At 35.6% G+C, this 25,855-nt stretch overlaps 3 protein-coding genes across 3 annotated transcripts; all 3 read left to right on the top strand.

The window, feature by feature from the left end:
* The first annotated feature begins 5,547 nt into the window (after positions 1-5,547).
* LOC130748625 (probable aminotransferase TAT2) lies at positions 5,548-9,539 on the top strand. The gene is made up of 7 exons (XM_057601855.1): positions 5,548-5,970; positions 6,732-7,071; positions 7,371-7,589; positions 7,921-7,980; positions 8,522-8,677; positions 8,781-8,874; positions 9,192-9,539. The coding sequence occupies exons 1-7, from the start codon at positions 5,714-5,716 to the stop codon at positions 9,308-9,310; spliced, it is 1,245 nt and encodes a 414-aa protein (XP_057457838.1). The 5' UTR covers positions 5,548-5,713; the 3' UTR covers positions 9,311-9,539.
* A 1,423-nt stretch (positions 9,540-10,962) lies between these two features.
* LOC130749802 (uncharacterized exonuclease domain-containing protein At3g15140) lies at positions 10,963-14,381 on the top strand. Its single transcript, XM_057603169.1, has 6 exons — positions 10,963-11,245; positions 12,009-12,211; positions 12,653-12,733; positions 13,142-13,258; positions 13,392-13,515; positions 13,893-14,381. The coding sequence occupies exons 1-6, from the start codon at positions 11,000-11,002 to the stop codon at positions 14,091-14,093; spliced, it is 972 nt and encodes a 323-aa protein (XP_057459152.1). The 5' UTR covers positions 10,963-10,999; the 3' UTR covers positions 14,094-14,381.
* A 1,380-nt stretch (positions 14,382-15,761) lies between these two features.
* Positions 15,762-24,141, top strand: LOC130748994 (uncharacterized). Its single transcript, XM_057602244.1, has 6 exons — positions 15,762-17,323; positions 18,525-18,665; positions 18,802-20,548; positions 21,071-21,375; positions 21,836-22,680; positions 22,809-24,141. The coding sequence occupies exons 1-6, from the start codon at positions 16,034-16,036 to the stop codon at positions 24,031-24,033; spliced, it is 5,553 nt and encodes a 1,850-aa protein (XP_057458227.1). The 5' UTR covers positions 15,762-16,033; the 3' UTR covers positions 24,034-24,141.
* Positions 24,142-25,855: the final 1,714 nt, after the last annotated feature.

Here is a 25,855-nt window from a genome sequence, read left to right as displayed (position 1 = left end):
AGCTTCTTCGTAAAAGTTTTTTCTTGTTGTTTATGCTTTTGTTATATATTGAGATGCTTTGGTTGATGGTGGCGTGTTTTTCACAGTTTGTAACTATCTATATTACATAGTTGTTCCCTCAACTATCTCTATTATTGAATATATTTTCACTTTTCGAAAAAAGACATGTAAATAGCCAAATAGGTTACAAATAAAATAGAATAAATAATCCCATCAAAAGAGTGAAATAGAACATAAAACCGAAAGCTTCCAAACTGGGAGAAGCCCAGACTAGGGCTAATGCTATATTTTAAATTAATTAGATTAATTAGATGGAAGCAAAGTACTAAATAAATGAAATAGATTATCCAACACTTTTTTTTTACGTAATGCACTTTTATTAATGAGCTGAAGTAACATCCAACAAAAGTAAACCGGCTAAACTAAGAGGAAAAAAATCCCCAATCCAAACAAAATTGAAACTTGAAAGAATAAAGTTGGCTATGCCACTCGCACGAAAAACGTGAGATAAACAAAAAAAATTAACATGAAAAGATTGAGAAAGCAATACACATTCTTCTGCAAACGCTAAATAGAAAAAATGACAGATATATCTTCTAAGCACACAATTAAGTTATCTGCCTCAACAATCACCACTTGGAAGCCCAGATCACCAGCCAAATAGAGAGCCCACCGTGAGGCCAATGCCTCAGCCACCGATGTGGTGAAAGAGCCACCAGGACATTCTCTTTAAGATTGTTCCAGATATTTTCTAATTTGAAGATGACGCTAGCTTAATATCTCAAAACACTTTCTTTGGTCAAGTAGACGCTAGATGCATTCAATCAAGGTAGTCTTTTCTTGCGCTCTAAACCCCGCATAAATATTATAGCTTAAATTAGAGTAAAATGCATAACATAGAGGGTGTCACACTTATTCTCCAAAACATAAATCAAAACACATGTCATGCTCATAATAAAAATATAAATTCCAACTTTAATGTCATAACATTATATGCATAGCACATCGGATTTATTTCAATTACAAGATAAAACATAATCCAAAAATAAATAAAGAGAGTTCATAAATTATCTCCTAACATCAAGGTGCAATACTAAACGTTTCCTCGTGTTACGTAACAGAGCATGACTCCCATCACTAAAAACATATCTAAAGACTAGCTCCTTTAACTAACCCTCGCGAGAAGCTCCACTATACTCGGTACCTGAGCGATGTCGCATAGAACATCATTTCAACAGAAGGGTGAGAACTCATATCATATGGATAAGCATAATAATAAATAATGTAAAAGCTTATCTATCCCACATAAATTCTTCACACTTCACTAACAAATAATAAATTATGTAATTTAATATAATCAATCAATCTCACAGTTATGACAATACTCCATAATTCATAGCATCAAGTAAGCAAATATTATTGTCTCCAATTACCACAACATCAAATCTCAAAAAATATCACAATTATCATTAATTAGCATCAACAACTCCCTAACACTTGGCTGACGCTCTTGGGATCTCGTTCCTAAGGCCTTAGGAGCCTTCTGTTTTTTTGTTTTCTTTTGTTTTGTGCTTTGATTCTTGTATCAAAAAAAAAAACAACTCCCTAACACATATGACTCAAGTGAGACCCGTGCAAATGTCTTTGGTATCAAAGTTGTTATCCTTAGCGGTATCACCGCGTCCACTCCAGACAGATAACCACCAATAAAGCCCTCGCTCTAGGCTTCAAAATCACTCCAGTTTTGGGACAAGTCACTAGCCTCCACGAGAACTAGCAAACATTGCCTCTTGACAACTATGAAGTGTATTGTGCAAAACTCAACAAACATATGCATATTTAGACCATCTCCAAGTCTTAATTATTTTAGCATATTCATCACCTCATCACCAGCTCAACAATTCAAATCATCTCCAATTTCACCAAACACACACTTACATGTTATCAATCACACAACTTGCAATCTCAGTAACTTAACAACTTAACACATAATATCAATTCAGAAATAACATCATATAATGAACTATTAAACATATGTAAATCAAATATAATTCATATATAACAGGTTCTGCAAATATTATACAAAAACTGGATTCTTCCTAATTTTCCCCAAAAACTCGTCATCTCCCCGCACCATCCCCTCATGCGCGCGCTACCGCGCGCACCACTACCTACATGCGCCACCACCCTCGCGCGCAACCCTCGCCATGGCCGCGCGCCACCGCGCCTTGCGCATCACCACGCGCGCGCACCACATCTTTTTTCAAAAACAACATTTGCACCTAAAATGACTCATTTTATTTAAAACGGTTATAAACTGTACAGCAACCTAGGCGAATTTTGAAATACCTCAAATACAATATTTTTATCATGATTCCCTATACACGTTTTATAAATTCCTGTAAATTTTCAAGTCGAAATTCGAAGTACAAAATTCAGGAAAAATCTAACACTAACAGCAGTTCGTGAGAAACGAGACAGCTTAACCTATCCTCACTAAAACGCATCTAACTCGAGCTACAAACGTCGGAATGACGTGAAACCAGCGGAAAAAGTTTTATAACAGAAAGGGATACAACTTTTATGAATACTACTTTTTCAAATTCGGTCATTAACACAACTCGAAATAGGGTTCAAGAGCTCGTAAATTTCCCGCGCGCAACCCGCGCATCATGCGCGCCTATCTTCTACCCCAAAATTCATCTTAAAATCAAACCCTAACTATTTCAATTTGGGAATTTATGTATCCTAGGGTTCCTAAATCAAGCTTACTATCATTACCCACTATCATACTAATCCATAGAACATGAATCCAAACCCTTACCTCTTGAAGATCAAAGTCTAGGTTTTTCTTCTCTTTTCTCCCCTTCTCTCTTTCACGCTTCTTTTCTTCTGCTCTGCTAACTTCTCCAATTCTCAAATTCTGATTTCTCCCTTTCTAATTCACTCCTAACCCTTAAATAGTCTTACAATGGGCCCCACTCCCAACTACTCACTTAAAACCTAAAACCCTTATTTATCTAAATCTTATACTATATCACATAAGATTTAAATAATAATCACATATATCACTCATATACAATTTAAATAATTTACTCACTCCATATATCACATAATTATCTAATAAAATCACATAATTACCTTATTATATAATAAAATCTCATAATCACCTTATTATATAGTAAAATCACTTATTTATTCAAATCACAATATAACCTAATAATAATTAAAATAAATTAATAAATATTCTACTAATTGGAAAATGGGGTGTTACACATACGGACTAATAGATTTGACTGTTGCTCTCTTGTGTAGACTGCCTTGCAGTTTTGATCTTAATTTCTTCTCTCGTACAGACTATCTTAGTCCTTCATCTTGCATTTATCATCGGACAATAGAAGATGCGTGTATGTGGATTTTACATATAATATTTTATCAACTCGTAATTTCACCTCCAAATATACACATATTATTTTTTCTATGACTTAGCTTTTTTTTTTTTTTTTCTTGTTTCACTTTTTAAATTACTCCTGAGTATTCTATAGATATTTTATTACTATATATTTATAATTATTTTACTCCTTTTTTATAATTACCTCACATAGTCACATAATATGCAAATCCTCCACCTTTCATTTTCATAACTCTCAATCTTTTCTTGTTTCATGCTCTAATTATTTTTCTCTAAATACTAAGGAAAAAATTAATTCAAATTATATACATCACGTTATTTAAAAATATACATTATCATTTTTATTTAAATCATAAAAATTACTATATTAAAATACTTTCGTTTAAGTTACAAACTCATACATTACTTAAAGAAGCATTTGAAATTAAATAACTAAAAAAGTAAGACTGACACAACTAAAGTTCACATAATAACGTCAGGTTCAAATCGCAGCCAAGATGATGTGCTTCCTTCCACATGTTTCGTAAGAATTCAACCGTCGAGACTTTCACAGGTAATGTTTGCACAGAAGCCTAAATTATAAAAAGAGAAAAAGAATATGATGCACCGACAGAATTCACCGACTGACGGTGAAAATTTTTTTTATACGGTCAACCAATTATATTTTAAGAATTTGTCACGTTAATTAATGAAATTAAATAAAAAGAAAAATTTTCTCACATCTTAAAATCTAAGTGGTTAACGGTGTAAAAAAACTTTACACCAATAGTGCATATAAATTAAACTCTTATACAAATCCGACTCCATCATCTAAAATGAAAAAAATATGGAGTGAATCAGAACAATTATTAATTATTTTATTAACTTTTAAAAATATATAACCTTTATTAATAATTATTATGATTTGTTGTTCTTTTTAATTTGGGGAGAACCTAATATGCACCATTTTTTGGTGGTGTAAATTTACACCACCTACTTTGACTGGGTATAGCAGGTCCACACATTATTTTTTTTAAGAAAAAATATCATTAAAAATTTGTCATATATTAAATTTCTTTAAAAAAATATATGTTGACTTATTATAGCAGGTTAAAAAAAATGGTATAAAATTAAATCACTTTAAAAGTGGTCCACGTTAGGGATCACCTTTAATTTGAGTCTTTTATTTTAAAGGAGTCGACTCTCTACGTCACCAAATTTTTTGTTGTCAAGCGCGGGAAAACAACCTAACGGACGTGTGGTGTTGGAAAACCAATCTGTGAATTCAGAAAAGCCAGGACAATCCCATCATTGTCCAACAAAGCAAAATCCAATGTTTCCAAACAATTGCCGTGCCATTCTAATGACGTGTGGGATTCACAGTCCTATTTGTCTTTACAAATATATATTTTTAAAATTTTCATATCAATATATTAATATTAATATATTAAAATGAGAATATCATCACTATAATTAGTTGCATAATCTATTACATTTGCAATAATCTATGCTTATTACCGGTAAGGTGTAGTACAATTAATAGATAATTAGACTCCTTAAACATTTTAGCCCGAGTTCTATATTTGAGTGGTGTGTATAAAGAAGAATTTGTTAAGGAAGATTTACCCACTTAATGAAATTTTCATACTAATTTTCATAACATATACGTGGTGATACCTTGGAAAAAAATCATTAAGGTGATTTATTAGCTTTGATCACCATAAGAATTAGAGTTCTTATTTGTAAGTCACTTTTATATAACTTTTTAGGATTAAGAAAGTCATTTTCCAACAATAAATTTGTAAAACGTTGTATTCACTTTCATAAATTACCCTTTGTTTAGAAACCTACAAATTCAATCAATTTCTCTTTATACTTTAATTATCTAATTTTTCCTATCAAGATATCTCATTCATGACAGTCATGAGATTGATCTCTCGAGGTTTTGAGCTCATATTAAATTGGTAGGGTTCTCCCAACAAATCATTCTCCATTCATACCGTATGAATGAATTTCATCCTTGAAATTAACAACTTTTTAAAATTTCATATTGTCTCTTTCATATTGAATATAGTTGGGTAAATTTAGAAAAGAAAATTAAATACTTCATAAATATTACAAAGTGAAATTGTCCTATAAATAGGAATGAGGTTAGAACTATATCATAATAGGAGCATCGTGGCATAGAACTACTAAGTTTACGATATTGTCATCCTTAAACATTGGTTACTCTTAGCTGTCGTCTAAATTTGTTCATGCGATAGTGAGAGCTACCAATCCCAAGAAACAGAGGTTAGTAAGGTTCCATTTCCAAACTCAGCTATGGAAAGTGGTGTTGTGGGTGTGAACCATGAATGCAAGACAACTTCCACCATCACAATTAAGGGAATTCTCAGTCTCTTAATGGAAACCATTGATGATGGCAGCAGCAAGAGAGTTATTTCACTTGGCATGGGTGACCCAACACTAGCCACATGCTTCCACACCACCAAAGTTTCTGAAGATGCTGTTGCTGATACTCTTCAATCTCACAAGTTCCATGGTTATGCTCCCACTGCTGGACTTCTCCAAACCAGAAAGTAATGTTAATTTCCCAGCTTACCTCTCTATAATCTTATCAAGAAATCCAATTTTCTTGTCCTGATTCCAATTCTGTCTTTTATGATTGCAATGAATGTGTGTTTTAATTTGGCAATTGTTTATGATTTGACAATTGGTGCTGAAAAGTCTCACATTAACATTAACCAGAGATATGACCAAATAAGCTTTTATATAGAGTAGTGCAATCCTCACCCCTAAGCTAGCTTCTGCGGTATAAGGACTATTTTAGTCATATATCTCAATGTGGGACATCTCAACAATTGGTTTGTACGGTCAACATTAACATGCTTCAAATTATTTTGGATTTTTTTCTTCTTAAAATTGCATTCCAATCCATTGAGAAAGATTTGGATTTGAATAGTATGTCATTTTACCTAATTCATGATTATGACAAAAGTCAAAGCCATCTAGTTAGAAAAGGTTGTGGAGCTTATGGTTCTTGATGTGGATTTTTGTTTTGTTCCCATTTTTCTAGAGGGTACACTTTTTGAAACTCTTCTTTTGACATATTTTCTATTACATCCAAGCATGGTTTATTCAGTTCCTATAGTAACAAGGAAAAAGACATATCAGAATGAGAATCTGGTATCTCACAGTCACTTTCAGACTATTAGTTGCTTCCTTTTTGTTTCTGCAGTAGAATAAATTAACATGCTTTGGTTTTGTTTCTTGTCATTATACAATGTTATTCTAAACTGAGTGCATCTTAATTCTGAAGTTACTTTCATGTTGGTGACAGTGCAATTGCTGAATATCTGTCACGTGATCTCCCTTACCAGCTATCATCTGATGATGTTTTCATCACTAGTGGATGCACACAAGCTATTGATGTTTCGATGGCGCTGCTTGCTCGCCCCGGTGCGAACATCTTGCTTCCAAGACCAGGCTTCCCAATCTATGAACTTTCTGCGTCATTTAGACAAGTAGAAGTGAGGCATTATGATCTTCTGCCAGAGAAAGGTTGGGAGGTTGATCTAGATGCTATTGAAGCTCTTGCAGATCAGAACACAGTTGCATTGGTGATTATAAACCCTGGGAATCCTTGTGGAAATGTGTATAGTTACCATCAGTTGGAGAAGGTCAGTTACCAAAAATATATATAGCCCCAAACCAAATAACTTGTTCGACAGAGAACTTGATCCATTGGGATCAAGATCTTCTGTTCCCAAATGATATCTCAATTTTCTGTCCCACCAATAAAAAACGACATGAGTTGAGCAGTTATAAACTCACATGGTGGTTTTTAATAATCATGTAACATTTTATTGGTGAGACAGAGAATAAGACACAGTTTGGACAAATTTCAATATGAGAACTTGTATCTCAAATTTGATAGCATTAAGTGGAGTTATTGAATCATTTTTATATTGGACTTTAGATTGCAGAAACTGCAAAAAGGCTTGGGACTGTTGTGATTGCTGATGAAGTTTATGGTCACCTTGCATTTGGGGCCAATCCCTTTGTACCAATGGGAATTTTTGGCTCTACTGTTCCTGTTATCACTCTTGGATCCCTATCTAAGAGATGGATAGTACCTGGATGGAGGCTTGGTTGGTTTGTGACAAATGATCCATGTGGTACTTTTAGGAAACCTAAGGTTCTCTTCACTCCCTTCCATTAAATGTTTAAGCCACTTTTAAATATTTTTAACTGAAATCATAGATCATTGATCCCTTGGTACATAGATCATTGATCCTTAACTATGTAATGCTTGATTTTGTTTGTGCTTACCTACCTCTTTGTTTACTTCAGTTTTTTGTACTGCTCTACAAGGAAGTTCAACCATTGATTGTATTTAACTGCACTACTTTAAAAATATAAAGTCTCATAGTTAAAATATTTTACTGCTAAGTCTAAATTCTAAATGGTTCTCTGCAGTACTCAATTAATGACCATGTGTGATCTTAAAAGTCACGTTTTTTATGCAGGTAGTCGAGCGCATTAAAAAGTATTTTGATCTTTTGGGCGGTCCAGCCACTTTCATTCAGGTTATCTAATTTTCTTTTTCCATGCTTATTTCAAAGTATAGAAATGGATGTATGTTCTATTTTGGCTAATAATAATTTCTAATTGAAGAAACTGCAAGAGAATGATCACAATTTTAGTTAAAGCTTTGAAACTACCATCTGAAAAAGAACTAACAGAATATGGATCATAATCATTATATATCCAGATTAAAGATTTCGGCGAGTTTTAGTTTGCTGCCGAAAGCCTTACACAACTTTCATCCTTTATCTGGGCTTAGGACTAGATATGCAAAAGCATAGGCTGGGTTAGATAGAGAAGCATGAAAGAAAGAAAAAGAAAATGTTAGATTTCAAAGAACACTATAGTAAACAAGATTTATCTCTATACTAGAAGCAATCCTAGAAAGACATTTTACTGAAAAAATATTCAATTCTACTCCGAAAACTCAATAGCTCTTGTGATGTAGTATTCATATGCCGCTGCTAGTTCTGTATTCATATGACCTGCATCTATCAGTTACTTTGTTCTTCTACCTGATTGATAAGACTTCTTGTTTGACAGGCGGCAGTACCTCGCATAATTAAGCAGACTGAAGAGGTTTTCTTCAAGAAAACCGTTGAGATTTTGAAGTATACCTCAGAAATATGTTGTAAAAAGATAGAGGATATTCCATGCATTTTTTGCCCTTGCAAACCTGAAGGGTCCATGGCTATGATGGTAAGAAAGTAGGGAAATCTATCACATAATAGCAGTTTTTTGAGAACAGAATAAATGTTTCTATGAAGACAATCTTCTTTATTTATTCTTGAATGAAATGCAGGTGAAACTGAATCTTTCGCTGCTGGAAGATATTAGTGATGACATTGATTTCTCTTTCAAACTTGCAAAGGAGGAATCTGTTATCATTCTTCCAGGTACCATTTTGCAACTCATGCTTTAATTTTCCATTTTGTGCATCTTCTATTAGGAGAGTTGCTCATTTTGTAGAGAATAATAAAGGCACTTGTTAGTTTTTGCTTCAGGACTTTCTGTTTGTTATCCTCATTTTAACTTGATTAATGAAAACATGTCCACATAATTCTGCAAGGGACTAAAATCGATCACATTTTTCATCTTTGGAGGATTAAATTGATCGCAATTTTCATCTTTGAGTGACCAAATTGATGGCTTATGAATACATTTAATTAAAATGACTCATAAGTTTGCTAATTTATTTTGTTATTCTTTGCAGGAACTGCAGTAGGGCTTAAAGATTGGCTTCGGATCACTTTTGCTGCTGACCCTTCTGCACTTGCAGAGGGCATGGATAGGATACAATGTTTTTGTCAAAGGCATGCTAAAAAACAGTAAAAACAACAATGGTGAATCCACAAATAAGGTGTTAATAATTTGTTGGCAAGGGGCTCTTTCTCCATAATAAAATCTTGGCCAAATCAATTGGTGATTTGCTTCATTGTTTCCTGATTTTCTCAAGTCTAGGGTGATTTTTTGCCCATTGTTTCTTGTTATGTTTCTAAGTTATCAGTATCACTGTGTTTATTTAAATGATGAGCCAATAAAAAAGCCACAATGATGTTCACCATAAGACCAAATGCATCAATCATAAACATAAAAAAACCTACATTTTTAGGACCGGCAACTATTCTATCAATGGCTTCATATACCAGAAACCAAGCAAGCATGTATATTAATTGGATACAAATCAAAGCATCAAGAAAATAAAGAGATGACAAATGTTGCAACAAATGTCTTGCATCAGTCAATATTGCAAGGTTATTAGCTTTTACTCCACCAACTAAGCATTAAACAGAAACAAGAAATATCATACAGCTACCGTAAACTTCCCTAAAGAAGTTGAATGAGTAATTAATAGAAAACAGTAGCAAGCAGAGAGCAGTAGCAACAAGTGGTGGATGTCATGTCATTAATAAAGACAGAACAATTAACATGTCCTCCTGTGTAGTTGAATAAAACAAGATGCTACACCGTGACAGGTGGTGGATGTCGTTAACCATTATTGGGGGATTGTTGAATAATGTCATTCCAGTGCCATTAATTATTTTGTATCCATTTCCTATTTCACCTAAATCTCTCACTGATTAATTCCACTAATTTAGCATGGTATGTCTGATATCCAAGCATTAAGCCTTTTCCATTTGGTTTGGTTAAGCATTCATTACCTTGCTATCCTAGAAAAATTTGGCTTTCACCTTAAAAAATAAATAGCCATATTACATTCATTCCATTTAAATGCAAATTAATTACTCATTTCAAGTAACAAGGTTATACAGCCAACAATTTTTCTTGCACGTAATTATTTTCTTTATTGTTCTTTGTTTTTCAAAAACTCTAACTTTGTGGAGGGTACCACCTAAAGGTGTTGCCACTTTTTAATTTTGAAAATAGATTATAGTAGTATAAGATTATAGTACTAATTCTCACTAATCTCTTAACCAATAAATGAACCCTTAAACTATATGTATAATCTTAAATGATAACCGTTTTAAATAAATAGTGAATAAAGGCCTTCTATTGAATTGCCTCTACCATCCACTGCGTCTGAGCCCATTTTTTTCAGCCTGTTTTAACGAGTTTAATTACAAAGCAGTAATAGTGTAAAAAAGTATTACACAATATCTAATTATAATTCATCATTTTACTATATATTATAACTAATTTTTAGTGAAAATAAAAAAATAAATAAAAATAGTAATAAAAAAATTAGTAAATATTTTTACTTAAGGGTGTTTATGTCATTTTACAAACATTACTTTTCTTCTCTTTTTTTTAATTTTCAAACAAATTACTTAAAAATCATCCAATTTTCTACTTTTTTTTTCTTTTCTCTTTCTTTCTTTTTCATTTTCTTTTTCTCTCACTTTTTTCCATCTCAAACATATCCTAAGTGTGTATTTGGATTGGATTTGCAATTATGTTATTTTTTTCTTTTGAAGAAAAAAGAAGAAATATGGACAGCACGTGCAACGTATAAAAATGATGAACAAAGAGCTTTGAGTTTGAGCTGAGTGAAAAGTGATTATGGCACTTCTGAGAGCTTCTTCTTTGTCCAAGCTTTTCTCCCATCGTAATCCATTGCTTTCTTCTTCTTCTCTTTCACCTCTTACATTGCACCACTGCACTCCCTCACCCTCTCTTCCTCCAATGCACTCCCTCACCGTCTCTGCCTCCCTTTCCACTTCCGACAACACCCCATCTCCAGACACAACAACACGCTCTCGCTGGAAACCCATGTGCCTGTACCACACGCAGGGAAAGTGCACCATGGTAGCATCTTTTTCATGACCCATCTTGTTTTCTGTCTTGTTCTGCCCAAATTTGAAATCTTTTTCCGAAACAGAATTCTGGGTGTACTAGTTTTGGTTTGCATGCCTTGTGTTTGATAAATTGCTTGAGTGGTCAACAATGACATGATGACCCTGTTGCATTGTTTATCACCATGAAGATTATTTTCTACATAAGAAGTATTCTTTACTTTTCTTTCTTTTGTTAGTTAGGAGGATATAGAATTATCCTTGTGAATAAGTAGAGTAGAGTAGAATCAGTTTACTCTGAGCATGTTTACGTGTCATACTAGGATTATTGAGTATTTTTCTTTTTTCCCATGTCAATGGTGCTTGTTCAAGTCTTCAGTTACATGTACTAATCTCAGTAGGTTTATATCTTGTAGACTTGTACATGAAGGGGAAACCTGGTGCCATTACATGGTTCCACATAATGGACTTGGTATATGAACTTTTAGCCTATCGTATCATTTCCTGTTTCAGAATATGCTATTGCAGCACAGGATCAAGCATCATTCTGGATAGACGATTTACTGATTCAGGGATACCACTTCTTGATGTTTACTAAGTATAGAAGAATATTGTATGAAGACATCAGCTGAATTTATTGGAGTATGATATGACTCATTCTGGAAAATAAGACTTGCAGCTTAGGAACTGAGAGCTTTGTCTTTGTACTATATTTACAATTACGTAGGTGAATATAATTTTTACAGTTTTTTTTATGTTTTCTCCAAATTGTGCAGATGGATGATCTTATCCACCTTGAGAAGTTTAATCATGATTGCTCCAGGGAGCTTCAAGTGAACTCCGCTGAGTTAAACAAAATATGCCCTCAAAATCTAGACTTTTTCCTTGTGCTTGATTTAGAGGGTAAGGTGGAGATTCTTGAGTTTCCCGTTCTAAAGATTTGTGCAAAAACTTTGCAAGTTGAAGACATTTTCCACAGGTTTTGATCTGTGACTCTGTAACATGTCTTGCCAGAGCAATGTTCTGGGATTGCCTGAAATGTTCTGTTCTTTTTTTTTTCTGTATTACTTTTTATTGTGTTCTATAGCTGTATAAAGGGGTAACATGTTGAAATTACTTTTCTTAAGAATAGTGATTATTAGAAAGTTTAACATCTATATGTACATAGGCATCATTTGAACTTTTTTTTTAAATAATATATTTTATCCCTTGAATGGAATTGTAGCCTCTTGAGTTTTAAAGATTTAAATGCAACCACAGTTTTGTGAGTCTTGCTACATATTTGAGTTAATATGTTTTGATTTCTTAGGTTAGTTTTTTATAGATTTAAAACTGCAATATACCTATAACTGAAAGGATCATCATTTGTTTTGCTATCTTGCATTTTTAATTTCTCATTGTTCCCTTAACTATTTAACAGGTTTGTGAGGCCCACAGTCATGAGCGAACAAAGAATAAATGAATACATTGAAGGAAAGTATGGAAAATTTGGAGTTGATAGGTATGCAGCTTATTGTACTTTAACTAAGCTGATTCATACTTGTAATCTGTGTACAATCTTAATCTGTATACAATCTTCTCTGCTTTCTTTTTCATTTTTGCCTAACAAGCATGTTGAACTCTTCTCCATTCTCTTTCTTCATTATGTTTCTTTCATGGTCATATTTAATTTATAAGATTGCATGTATATTTTTGCTATGATTTCTCAGGTCTGATGAATAATGTGTTATATTAGTGAAATAAGTTTAGTAATATGTAATTTAAGGACGATAGCAACTAATAGCTAGCACTTCAGAAGACGTATTATGATAGCAACAACCAAGGGATTATCACATGCATTGCCACAAAAAATGCCACTGGTACCCAACTAATATAAGATGCTTCTTAGATAATTTATTTATTTTCCTAGAGTTTGGCATGACACAGCCATACCATTCAAGGAAGTTATTCAAGAATTTGAAGCTTGGTTGATGCAACATCAGTTGTGGATGGGTGGGAAACTTAACCGTGCAGCATTTGTAACTTGGTAAATATCACCATTTCATCGTTCATCTCTTATACATTTTTTTTCGTCTTTTCTGTGTTTCGGTACTTTCCTGTCCTATATATCCAGAATAACTGACTATGTTCTGTAACATCAAAATATTTTGCTCTTGTAGTGGAAATTGGGATTTGAAGACAAAGGTCCCTCAGCAATGTGAAGTATCGAAGATAAAACTTCCTCCATACTTTGTGGAGTGGATCAATCTCAAAGATGTCTATCTGAACTTTTATAATAGGAGGGTAAGTTCTTTCGCAGTTTAGAATGGACATAAGAATATGATTTAAATTTTTAATCCTTTTTCCATCATGGAAAACAAGACATGTGGATTAATTGATTAGTTGTGGTTAAGTCTAGAGGGGTGCTATTGATTTTTATATCAATTTAAAGTTGAGACTCTGGAGCATGTAGTCATGAACTAAAGAAATTGTGAAATTTTGAGTGAATTTGATACATTTTAAGCCCCTATGATAGAACACAAGAAGTAATATGGAGAAAGATAGTATTTAGTGAAGTTAACCATGACTGGGTTGAATTTTGTCCCTATTTCTTTTTTTTCCCTTTTGTTTTATTGATCCTTATTTAAGATATTATATGCTTGCTTGTTTATGGATAACAGGCCACGGGAATGGTTACAATGGTGAAGGAACTGCAAATACCATTAATGGGAAGTCACCATCTTGGCATTGATGACACAAAGAACATAGCAAGAGTCTTGCAACGCATGCTTATTGATGGTGCACTCATCCAGATTACTGCAAGGAGGAATCCTTCATCTCCTGGAAACGTCAACTTTCTTTTCAAGAACCGTATTAGATAGTGGATTTCTCAGTGGAATATGTAACTTCATTCTGTCCTTTAAGAAAGAAGCGGATTCAATACTGTTAGATCATGTGGTTTCTGCATATTGGGAGAGTGGGAGTAATGATACTTGAACGGCTGTACACATAATTTTGCACTAGTGAGTGATTGAATTTCATTCAATTCTGAGTAGCCTAATCAATTTGGACTTGGTTGAACTCAAATGGAGTCACGAAGTTTATTAGGTACAGTTGTAAATGTAATTGTGTTAAAAGTATTATTTGAATACAAACTGCAACTTCGTTCATATCAAAATTGCAGAGCGGCGGTGGCAGAAGTGGCAGCAGTGGCGTTGGCGGTTCGGGTGGTGGCGGTGTTGGAAAGTGATGGTGATGATGGTAGCAATGGTGGTGCTGGGGGTGGAGATTGGTGGTGGTGGTGGTGGCGGTGTCAATGACGTTAGGATGGCGGCACTGACAACGAAGGTAGTGGTAGTGATGTCTATTGTCTACACATATGAGGATTAGCTAAAGTTAAGTGATAAATGATTAATTAGAAATAATTAAATCAATTGAAGTAATTTAGCTATAAACCTTATTCATATGAGATTAAGTTAATCAAAGTCAATTAAGTAACAAGTAAGGCCTAAGTTGGAATAAGGCTAATCAAATGACTAATTTAAATAAGGTTAAACTAAGTAATTTGAAGTTTTTTGGGTTAGCAAGTACTACCTCCGATCCCAATTAACTGTCCAGAAAAAGAATAAATACATGTATTAATGAGTGCCATTAATTTTGATAGAAATATTATTTGTTTTCCTATTTCACCATTTAGAATGTATTTTATTTTTCGTCATTTACTGCTTCTGCAAGGACATTACTTGGGAAAACATCAATTAACGCTCTCTTGAAACTCTAAGCGAAGAGATATATAGGAACACATTTTTTACTTCAAATTAGACAGTTTATAAAGAACGAAAATAGTAATCTAAAGTTAATTAACTTAGGCTTAAATATGTTTTTGGTCCCTTTAAAATTAAGATCTTTTGGCTTAGACCCTTATAAATATTGTTTTTTGTATACATTCTTATTTTGAAAATAATATGGAGTTATAAGCTCCTGCCGATACTGTCGTGACATATTTCAGAGAGACTTAAACTAAGGAACCATAATTTTAGAGGGACCTAAGACATGATAAAAATTGAGTCTTATGTGAAATTGTGAGGGACAAAATTCCAACCCCAATGGTGAAAAAAAAAAGTTCAAGGAGCCGTTACCCTTTAAAAAAACCAAACATTTATGAGAGCATACCACAACCTATTTACCTTTTTGCTATTTCATTTGGTGTCATATTACAAAAGTTCCAACCAAAACCTGCGAAATCCATATATTTGGCGGCAACTCCACATTGTTAAAATGAAATTTATCAAAATAAATTAGCAAAAAATATGCCAACAAGAAACTAATCCCACTCACAACACCAGCATCTGTATCACAACCTCCTGAAATCAACACACAAGGGCAGAACCATAACCTTTAAAGATGCGCGTGTATAACACGTGATCAACACACGCGTGTTCACGAGCTCGGAAATAATAGAGCGAAACCCTTATTCGTTTTTTTCAGTCTCACACGCCCTAGTTGTTGTTCTGGGTTTTGATATTTATAAATAGCAAAAAAGAGAGTGAGGAAAATTTTCAGCTTCAGAGAAGAAAACTCTGAAAAATGAGAAGAAAGAAAATGAGAGGAAAGAAAATTCAAGCATCGTTATAAGAACCCAAAAACCCCAAATCGAACCAATTTTCCCCAAATCGATTTCTAGGGTTTCGCTCTCTCGAGCTCTGCTTCCTGTTTGTTGAGTCAGTGTGGATTGTGAATCGTTGTTCAATGCCGATTTTCTGGTTCTGCGTGACAATTTTTGGTGAAAATTGCGTGTTGAGATTGTTTTGATTGTACTGTCATGCGATTATCATGCGAATCTGGTGGTTCAGTGGAGCAGAGGACGGATGGAGGTCGATCGCCTCGGAAGAAGCGGAAGAGATTGGACGCGATATGCGAGGAGGAGTACAATCGGAACCATCCGGGTGAGGGTGATGATGGTGGTGATGATGGAGGTGTTCGCCGTAGCTCACGGGTTCGGCGTGCCCCGGTGCTTCTAGATGTCTCTCCCTCGCCGTCTCCGACGAAGAAGAAGCCGAGGAGGGTGGGTAAGAATGGAGCGTTGAGGGGTGTGAAGGATGATGGTGAGGGTGAGAGTGGAGAAAGAGTGACTGGGGGTTCTGGCATTGCGGAGGATGGGAGAGGTTGGGGTGCGAGGTTGAGATCGAGGGGTAAAAGTGTAGGGTTTAAGGGGAAGAAGGAGAGGGAGTCTCGGCGTGGGAAAAGGAAGCTGTTTGAGGATGGTGTTGGAAGGAGGGTTGATGAGGAGGTGGAGGTGGAGGGTAGGGAGGTTGGTAAGGAAGAAGGGATGCCCAAAGTAGTTAAGTCAAAGAGGCCAGGGAGGATCAAAGCTACCAAGCGTGACGAGGGACGTAAAGATGAAGAGAATGAGGTTTATGAGAATCTAGATGAGACTAAGAGTCAAGAAGTGGAGCTTACATTGAACAAAGATGAGGAGAATGCTTCAGTACTGGAGGAAAGACAGTTGTCTGTTGGGGATCAGATAGAAATATTGAATGGGAAGGCCCCTTCAGCAGTAGCAAATCAAGAGAGTGACATATCTGGCAATGTGGAAACAGGGGAGTGTAATGGCAGCATTGAACTGTCTCCAGTGGAACTTGTAGATAAACAGGCTGATCAATTAGAGACTGCAAATGATGGCAAAAATGCAAGTGAGGTTGTGGAAGATGCAGGAGTTCTGATAGAGAACACAGAAAATGAAGTATCTGGTGATAAAGAGGTTCACATTGATGCAAATACCTTGCAGGATGCAAATATTGTGAGACTGAATGAGTCCAAACAAGATACAAATGACAAGCCTCGCCATCAACGTATTAAAGAGGGTAGGAGGTGTGGTTTGTGTGGTGGAGGGACTGATGGTAAACCTCCCAAAAAATTAGTTCATGATAATGGTGAGAGTGAGAATGAGGCATATAGTGGGTCTTCGGCTTCAGAGGAGCATAATTATGATATATGGGACGGCTTTGGTGACGAACCTGGATGGTTAGGGCGCCTCTTGGGTCCTGTTGATGATCGCAATGGTATTGCTCGTATATGGGTTCATCAGCACTGTGCTGTATGGAGTCCAGAGGTGTGATTTAAATCTAGACATTCTTGAAACTGTGCATATGTGAGCTTGACATTAAGACTTAATAGAACTATCATGCTTAGTTGCTAATCGCTCATTTATAATCTAGCACACTTGCTTAAGATGTTCCTTATCTTTAATCGTTTGTGTATCATTTCTGTTTCTCATCTGTCTCAGTAGACCATACAGTTATACAGTCCTCTTTTTAGGTGAAAATGTAGATGTGATTGTAATAATGGTCATGGTAATCAGAACACATTGCCAAAGCCATGTATCTTGATAGCACTTACCAATAGTTTGAACAAAGTAGGATTTAGAAGTTAAACTTATCTTGTTGCAGCCTTGATGTTGCTTTCAAATTATGCTTACATTTGTCTGTACCTTTTTCTCCTCTCATTTACCTGATGGAATCCACCTCTATCATATTAATGCCATTTGATTGGGCTTTTATCACCCCTATATCTTTATTAGTTATTTAGTTATGATTGTCACCAACTCTTATTGCGATATAGTTAAATGTTATTTCTGCCCTTGGTAATTTTGAAGTTCACTATATACACATAATGAATAGTACACTGGACAATTGAACTTTCTAGGAATAATTGAATGGAGCATCAGCCCAAAGTACTGCTTAGAGCAGGGCACCACTGTAACTAGATTAATTGACCTAGAGTTTTTCTCTGAATTGGTGTCAGATGCTATCTATGGAAAATAAAGTCTTGTTATTTTAATAATGCTAAAAAATCTGAATGATGTAAGGCACCTAAAGGGTATGTATAACTCAAAAATAAGAAAATTCTTAGATAAATCATAAAGCCAGTCAAATATTAATTTCAAATGAATGATTTAATCTGTATAGAAGCTTTTTATTTCCCAAGGGGGTGTTTATCATGGTGGAACTTTCCAATCCCAATTATAGCACACGAGCATGATAAAGCCAAAGTGAAGGGGGTTCCAATTTATAAGTTTATCTATCTCTTATATTTCTCCATATGTTTTGTTTGCTAATTCATAACATGTATTCCTTAATTGTTGACAATGACAGATGAGTGAAAGCCTTTCTCTTCTCTTTGTTAAATTTTATCAGCTTAATGGTTTTGTTTTCCACAGTGAATTGCTGAAAGATTGAAATAACCTGCCTATTTGCAACTTATTCAACTTTCATGTGTAAAAGTAAATTGTTTATTTTGACATGCTTTTACAGGTTTATTTTGCTGGCTTGGGATGCTTAAAAAATGTGAGGGCTGCACTTTGTAGAGGAAGAGCATTAAAGTGCACACGTTGTGGGAGGCGAGGAGCTACCATTGGTTGTCGTGTTGATCGTTGTCCAAAAACATATCACTTGGTTGGCTTCATGTTCTCTGTCAAAAATTGACATTAGAAAATATATTAAACTTCCTTTATTTAGATTTTACAAACAATAAAATAATTTCTTTTATGCCAACCTTTTTCAGAACTAACTTGCTATGTTTGTTTTTCAGCCTTGTGCAAGGGCAAACGCTTGCATCTTTGATCATCGCAAATTTCTTATAGCCTGCACAGATCATCGGCATCTCTTCCAACCTCACGGTAATAAATATTTTGACCGGATAAAGAAATTGAAGGCTAAGAAAATGAAGATGAGGAAGATTTCAAACGATGCCTGGAAAAAGGACATTGAAGCAGAAGAGAGATGGTTAGAAAATTGTGGTGAGGATGAAGAATTTTTGAAACGTGAGAATAAAAGACTTCATCGTGATCTAATGAGAATAGCGCCAGTATACATTGGTGGTTGTTCAGACTCTTCCAGCGATAAATCATTTCAGGGATGGGAATCTGTTGCTGGGCTTAAAGATGTCATCCAGTGTATGAAGGAAGTTGTTATTTTACCTCTACTATATCCTGAGTTCTTTGATAATATAGGGCTCACACCCCCGAGAGGTGTTCTGTTGCATGGATATCCTGGAACTGGGAAAACCTTAGTGGTCCGGGCATTGATAGGTGCATGTGCTTCTGGAGATAAACGGATTGCATATTTTGCACGCAAAGGTGCAGATTGCTTGGGAAAATATGTGGGTGATGCTGAGCGTCAACTAAGACTATTATTTCAGGTTGCTGAAAGATGCCAACCTTCTATAATATTCTTTGATGAGATAGATGGACTGGCACCTGTGCGGACTAGGCAGCAAGATCAGACACATAGTTCTGTTGTGTCAACATTACTTGCTCTGTTAGATGGTTTGAAATCTAGGGGTTCAGTTGTAGTAATTGGTGCAACAAATCGCCCTGACGCTGTTGACCCAGCACTTCGGCGCCCAGGAAGATTTGATCGTGAAATTTATTTTCCATTGCCATCAGTTAAGGACAGAGCTGCTATTCTATCACTACACACAAAGAGATGGCCAAAACCAATTAACGGATCCTTGCTCGAGTGGATTGCAAGAAAAACTCCTGGCTTTGCTGGTACTGATCTCCAGGCTCTCTGTACTCAAGCGGCAATTAATGCTTTGAAGAGGAATTTCCCTTTGCAAGAAGTGCTATCTGCTGCACAAGAGAAAAATTCTGGCTGTAGGAATCTTCCTCTTCCATCATTTGTGGTGGAGGAGAGGGATTGGTTGGAGGCTTTATCGTGTTCCCCACCACCATGCTCCCAGAGAGAAGCTGGAAATGCTGCTAATGATGTAAAGTGCTCCCCTCTTCCCATCCACCTTGTTCCGTGTTTGTTACGGTCATTATGCACTCTTCTCATATCTCTTTTTCTTGATGAACGTGTATGGTTGCCTCCTCCTATATCTAGAGCTGTAACAATGATTAAGAATGTCATGATTGCTGCATTAGATAAAAAGAAAATGCCTATTGATCACTGGTGGTTGCATGTTGATAAGTTTCTCGAAGAAACAAATATTGCTGCCGAGCTAGAGAGGCAGCTCGCTTGTTCTGGAATTTTGTCTGCGGATGGTGGTTTTGCTGGATCTCTTGATGGTGTAGATGATACTGATGATAACATGATGAAATTTGAACCCTCTATAAAGCACCGCGTTGGCATGCGCAGTGGTTTATCATTTGCATTGCCTAACAAATCAGGATTTCGTGTATTGATTGCTGGAAATCCCAGATCTGGTCAAAGACATCTTGCATCTTGCCTTCTTTACTGCTTTAATGGAAATGTTGGAATTCAGAAGGTTGATATGGCAACTATTTCTCAAGAAGGTCATGGAGATGTAGTACAAGGGATTGCACAAATATTAAGTACTTCTTCTCTCTCCTAATTTTGTTGTTAGCATTCTAATTGTTGGTCACAGAGCCTAAAATATGATGAAGTCTTATGACTGATTAACAGAACCCATGTGGTATCCTTTTTATCTGCTTTCAAACCCCCTTAAGTATTCTATGTACTCATTTTTTTAGTCCTACAATCAAATACATAGATTAAAGACAATAATCCTTCATAATTTTCTCTATATGTTCACTTCCATTCATGTATGATGAAATGCTGCATTGTATCTAACACTTATACTTCCAGCTTCACTCTCTTATTATATACTAATAAGGCAAGTTTTGAATCTTACCTAGCTACTATGAGGAACTCAATCGACTAGATTATATTGCCTGTTATAAAACTCTAGAGATTAAATAAGCTTTGAACAAATTGTTTGATGTTTATGAAGTTGTGATTTTTTAACTCAGGCTTCCAAATAAATTGAATTAGTAGCTCTTTATGAGGAATAGCCAGGTCTGTCTGAATTTAACACTTGTATTTCCATGTTGCAGCGAAATGTGCTTGCATGCAATCATGTGTTGTATTCATGCCAAGAATAGATTTGTGGGCTATAGAGACACAGGTCCAAATTTCTAGAAACACCGATTCCTGCTCAACAAATCGCCGATCTCCTGAGATGGCAAACTCTTGTTCTAAACCAAGCCAAGTTACTGAGAAGGAAAAGATGTTCAATGTAGAGAAAGACAAGTCAGGTGATCTGGCCCAAGACAAAGCCAGTGGAAGGGCTTCATATGCCTGGATGTCATTCATTGAGCAGGTGGAGTCCATTGGTGTGTCGACATCACTGATAATTCTGGTATGGATGTTTATCTTGCCTGTGATTGATAGCCTTTGTATAACCAGTTTATTGATTTTCTCTTTTATTATTTATAAAAGAAGAAAGCCGTTGAGTAGAGATAAAGAATTTAGAGGATAAAGGCTCCTTCTTAATATAAAAAGGAAAAGACAAACAATCCAGAAGAAAAGAAACATCAATGGAACAAATAATAGGCTATTCATTGTGATAAATTAACCTGATCTTTATGCTATTTATTAAAAAAGTTCTTGCACAAAATAAAATGATCTCCTGAAGCTCAATTGCTGTGTGCCATTAAGGGGTAGGAGAAAGGAAGCGAGAGAGAGAGAGAGAGAGAGAGAGAGAGAAAAATATGAATTGTGATGATGAGACTTCCACTGAAGCTTGTGAGATTTAAGTACCAACTCATATATCAAGTTTTGGATCATCATTATATTTACTTTTTCTCTTGTGCCAACAGGCTACCTCAGAAGTTCCTTATACTCAACTTCCATGTAAAGTAAAGAAATTCTTCCAAACGTATCAGTCAAAATACAACCATTCAATTCCTTTGGAGCAGACAATTCCTCAGTTCTCTCTGCATTTTGATGGGAAATTTGATCGGGAGGCGGTGATCCAACATTCTGCAGTAGAGCTGTTGAGAAATTTAGTTGAGCAGCAGATTCAGTTTATTTATCAGAGATCTCATAGTCATACGAGTGGCAAAAGGGGGTACAGAACCTATGATTCAATTGGAGTTTGTAAAGATGGTGAACTTACAAGAAATAATACTGGATCAGTTAATGAGGATAAATGTCCTGAATCATTTACCAAAGTTCCTGCCCCGCCCAACAGTAGGTCAATGAAGGGAAAGTCAACCCTGTTGTTGGCAATATCTACATTTGGGTATCAAATTCTTCGATACCCACATTTTGCTGAACTTTGTTGGGTCACATCAAAACTCAAAGATGGTCCTTCTGCTGATGTAAGTGGACCCTGGAAGGGCTGGCCTTTTAATTCCTGTATAATTCGTCCTTGTAATTCACAAGACAAGGTCATGGTTTCTTGTATATCTAGTGGCATAAAAAGCAAAGAAAGATCTGGATTAGTCAGAGGCTTGGTTGCTGTTGGTTTATCAGCTTACAAAGGTGCTTACACGTCTGTTAGGGAAGTTTCCCTTCAGGTACGTGATGTTCTTGAGATTTTGGTTGGACAAGTTAATGCAAAAATTCAAGCTGGGAAAGACAGATATCAATATCTTCGCATTTTATCGCAAGTAGCTTATCTGGAAGATATGGTCAATAACTGGGCTTATTCATTGCTAAGGTATCCCTCTCCCCCCTACCTGCTTCTCTCTCTCTCTCTCTCTCTCTCTCTCTCTCTCTCTCTCTCTCTCTCTCCCCTCTATTGTGTATATTGTTGTCTTGTCTCTAATAGTGGTTCGGTCATTTCAGTCTAGAGCAGGATTCCCCAGAACTTGTGACAAAGGCTATGCCAGAAAATATTAGGTGCAGCCATCTCACATCTGGGGATCACCAAGCCGAAGGCGTGGATTGTCATTTGGTTGTTCCTATGGGCGATGATGGTTTAGAGAGGCAGGACGGAAGTTGCAAGGGAATTCCTGCTGAAACAACTGGATGTCTTTCCTTGAATGACCGAAATGATGATTTAAGTAGTCTTCCTCATGTCAGTATAAATGCAAGTTCTACAGGATCTCTTCAAAACCATTCCTTTTCAGATAAGCAGTTTAATAGCTCTTGTGCTGTAAACCTACCTGTTGAACAATCTATAAATCAGGAAAATGGGAAACAAACACTAACATCTGAAAATTTTGCAGTGGTGAGTGGAGAATTCAGGTCTGCGAAAGACTTGAATGAATCCATACTCACTCCCTCTGTTTCCCTTTCTGAAAATGGAGAATGTGGGTTGTCAAAAGTCTCGAGTAAATCTACATTCATTCCCTCTATTACCCTTTCTGAAAATGGTCTTATTAGTGCCTGTGAACCAGAGGGGGTTAAGCTTGGTAACTCCAGGACAATCTCTAACCCATCCCTCAGCTTGTCCTCTGCTGAGACTGGTGCTAAATATAGTAATGGTAACTGTGGTAAAGATGATAATGTTATAGACATTAATGTCCCTCCAATCAAGGGAAGTGATCCTGCTGAATCTGGGGTTATTTGTTTGTATCAATGTTGCCCTCAATGTCTATCCAGTCTCTATAATTTGACTCGGAAATTACTTGTTCAAGAATGTGGGTTGAATAATAGCCATTGTACAGTGGAAGATGTCCATGATGCTGTGGCATCATTGTCTGTGGATCTTATTTCCGCAGTTAGAAATTTTTACTTGGCCAAAGATTTCAGTGTTTCATCAGATAAAACCTCAAGTCATGAACGGAATGGAGCATCTCTTGACTGTTCCGACCTGAGAGCTTGTCATCCCAGAGACCCAGGATTGCCAGCTGAATGTATTTCTCACTCAACAAGCCCTCATACAGCTGCAGGCAAAGACATAGCTCCGAACGAGTCACTGAAGCTTGATTTTAAATTTATTTTCAGAGATGGTGTACTAATTCATATGGACCCAGACAATGATGTCTCTCTTCACTGTAAATTTGAGACCTTTTGCCTCTGTTCTGCAAGAGAGTTGGTAGTAATGACAAAGCGCCCTTTTGATTGAGATTTTGTTTCATACTTAAGCTTGGATTGCCTTGAAATTTTTTGGCGCTGAAGCGGCGGTTATATATAATTTTTGAGATTTAATATATAATTTTGGTTGACCATGAAATTTCAATGCAGTTCTTCTAGTACTTCCAACTGCAGCAATTGAATTAAAGAGACTTTAGTCGTCATATATCAACTTTTTTCTTTGTGATCTAACCTATCATGTTAATTCGTTCAGAGCTTTTCTTGAAGATATTGTTTTCCATTGGATATTAGTAAAATTTGTCTGATCATGTATATAGTTCATTTGGCCTTGCCTAAAATTCCAGTCGTACTTACTAAAGTATAAATTTGTTATTAGTGCACCCTGTAGAAGACATTGTTTTTCTTTTCTGGGGATATTTTTTTTGTAAATAATTCATACAAATTTTACTTTTTCATCAGTTTTATTTTTATTGTTATGACCATGGTGTTTGTAAAGTGAATCTAATTGATAAAAAAAGTGAAACTTCAATTATCTTCTGAAAAAATTGAGCATGTATATCTAATTAATTTTGAAATGAACCGAATTAATTATAATATGAACTAATTTGATTGGTTTTATTTGAACTATTCTATTTATCCACTCTATGAATAGCCTTAGCAAATAGCAACAATGGGTATGGAAAACTGGACCGGCGTTCCACAGCACGGAATCAGTGTTCTTGGCTGAGGTACTTGCGGTTGAACTAGGCCTGCAACATAGTTGGGACCAAGGCTATCGTGATGTGCTATGTTGCACTGATTGTGCAAGTGTGGTGGATGTGCTTCAGGCAAATGGTGAGGTGGATCAATTTTAGGCAAGGGAGGAAATTCTCAGAGTGAGAAACATGTTAAAGTGGGACTGGCACGTTATGTTGTTACAAACGCCCCGCGATAGGAATATAGTTGCAGATCATTTGGCCTGTCAAGCGGCGAGGGATGGTGTGCCACAGCGAGTCTGGAGCCAACCTTCCTCTAGCTGGATTCCACTCTTGCTGTAAGATTCTTTGGCTTAGTTGTTTGTTTTATTTTCCTTTAAAAAAAAGGTCCATCTAATGTGCACCTGCCCTAAAAAAATAGCAACAATGTGTATTGAAAACTGGGCAAGAGGTTAACTTAAAAAAAAAACCTCCCACCAACCCAATTTTCACGGGGTTGTCTAAATGACCCACGGTGAAATTTGGGTTAAATAACCCATGGTTTAGGTGGACCATTCACATTTAAGATAAATTGGTTGAATTTCTTATATTTTATTTATTAATTTATTTAGGTTAAATGTGTTTTTAGTCCCTAACTTATACACACAAATATAAAATAGTACCTAAAAAAACACAAAAGTTTTAGTCCTTGAATTTTTTGATTTAATCTAAAATGATCCTTATAATGTCATAAAACGTATGTGACAATTTCGGTCCCTCCAAAATTTCTTCCATTAAATTTAGTCATTCTTCCTTCATAATCATTTCAAAACCCACAAATTTATATCGAAATCCATAAATTCATCCAATAAAGAGGAAGAATATGAAACACAGCAAATTCGATTTTATATCCTTTGCAAGTAACTGTTGAACTGTTGAAGTATATATCTCATGCTCAAAACATGAGAAGATTTGATTTTATAGAGATCTACATGAAGCAAAGCAAACATGAATTCACGAAACATAAAAATCATTTGCCAAATTCATTATTCTATATTTCAATTTTAAGAACACAACAACATGAAACCAAGTGAGCTAAGAATCCCATGGCTGCATTCTTTGAGTTTTGGGTGAGATATAAATTTCTAGGTTTTGAAATAACTATGAGGAGAGAAGGAC

Source organism: Lotus japonicus, chromosome 3 (assembly GCF_012489685.1).
Source record: "Lotus japonicus ecotype B-129 chromosome 3, LjGifu_v1.2".
NCBI classification, from domain to species: domain Eukaryota; kingdom Viridiplantae; phylum Streptophyta; class Magnoliopsida; order Fabales; family Fabaceae; genus Lotus; species Lotus japonicus.
This window is presented reverse-complemented; position numbering and strand designations above follow the sequence as displayed.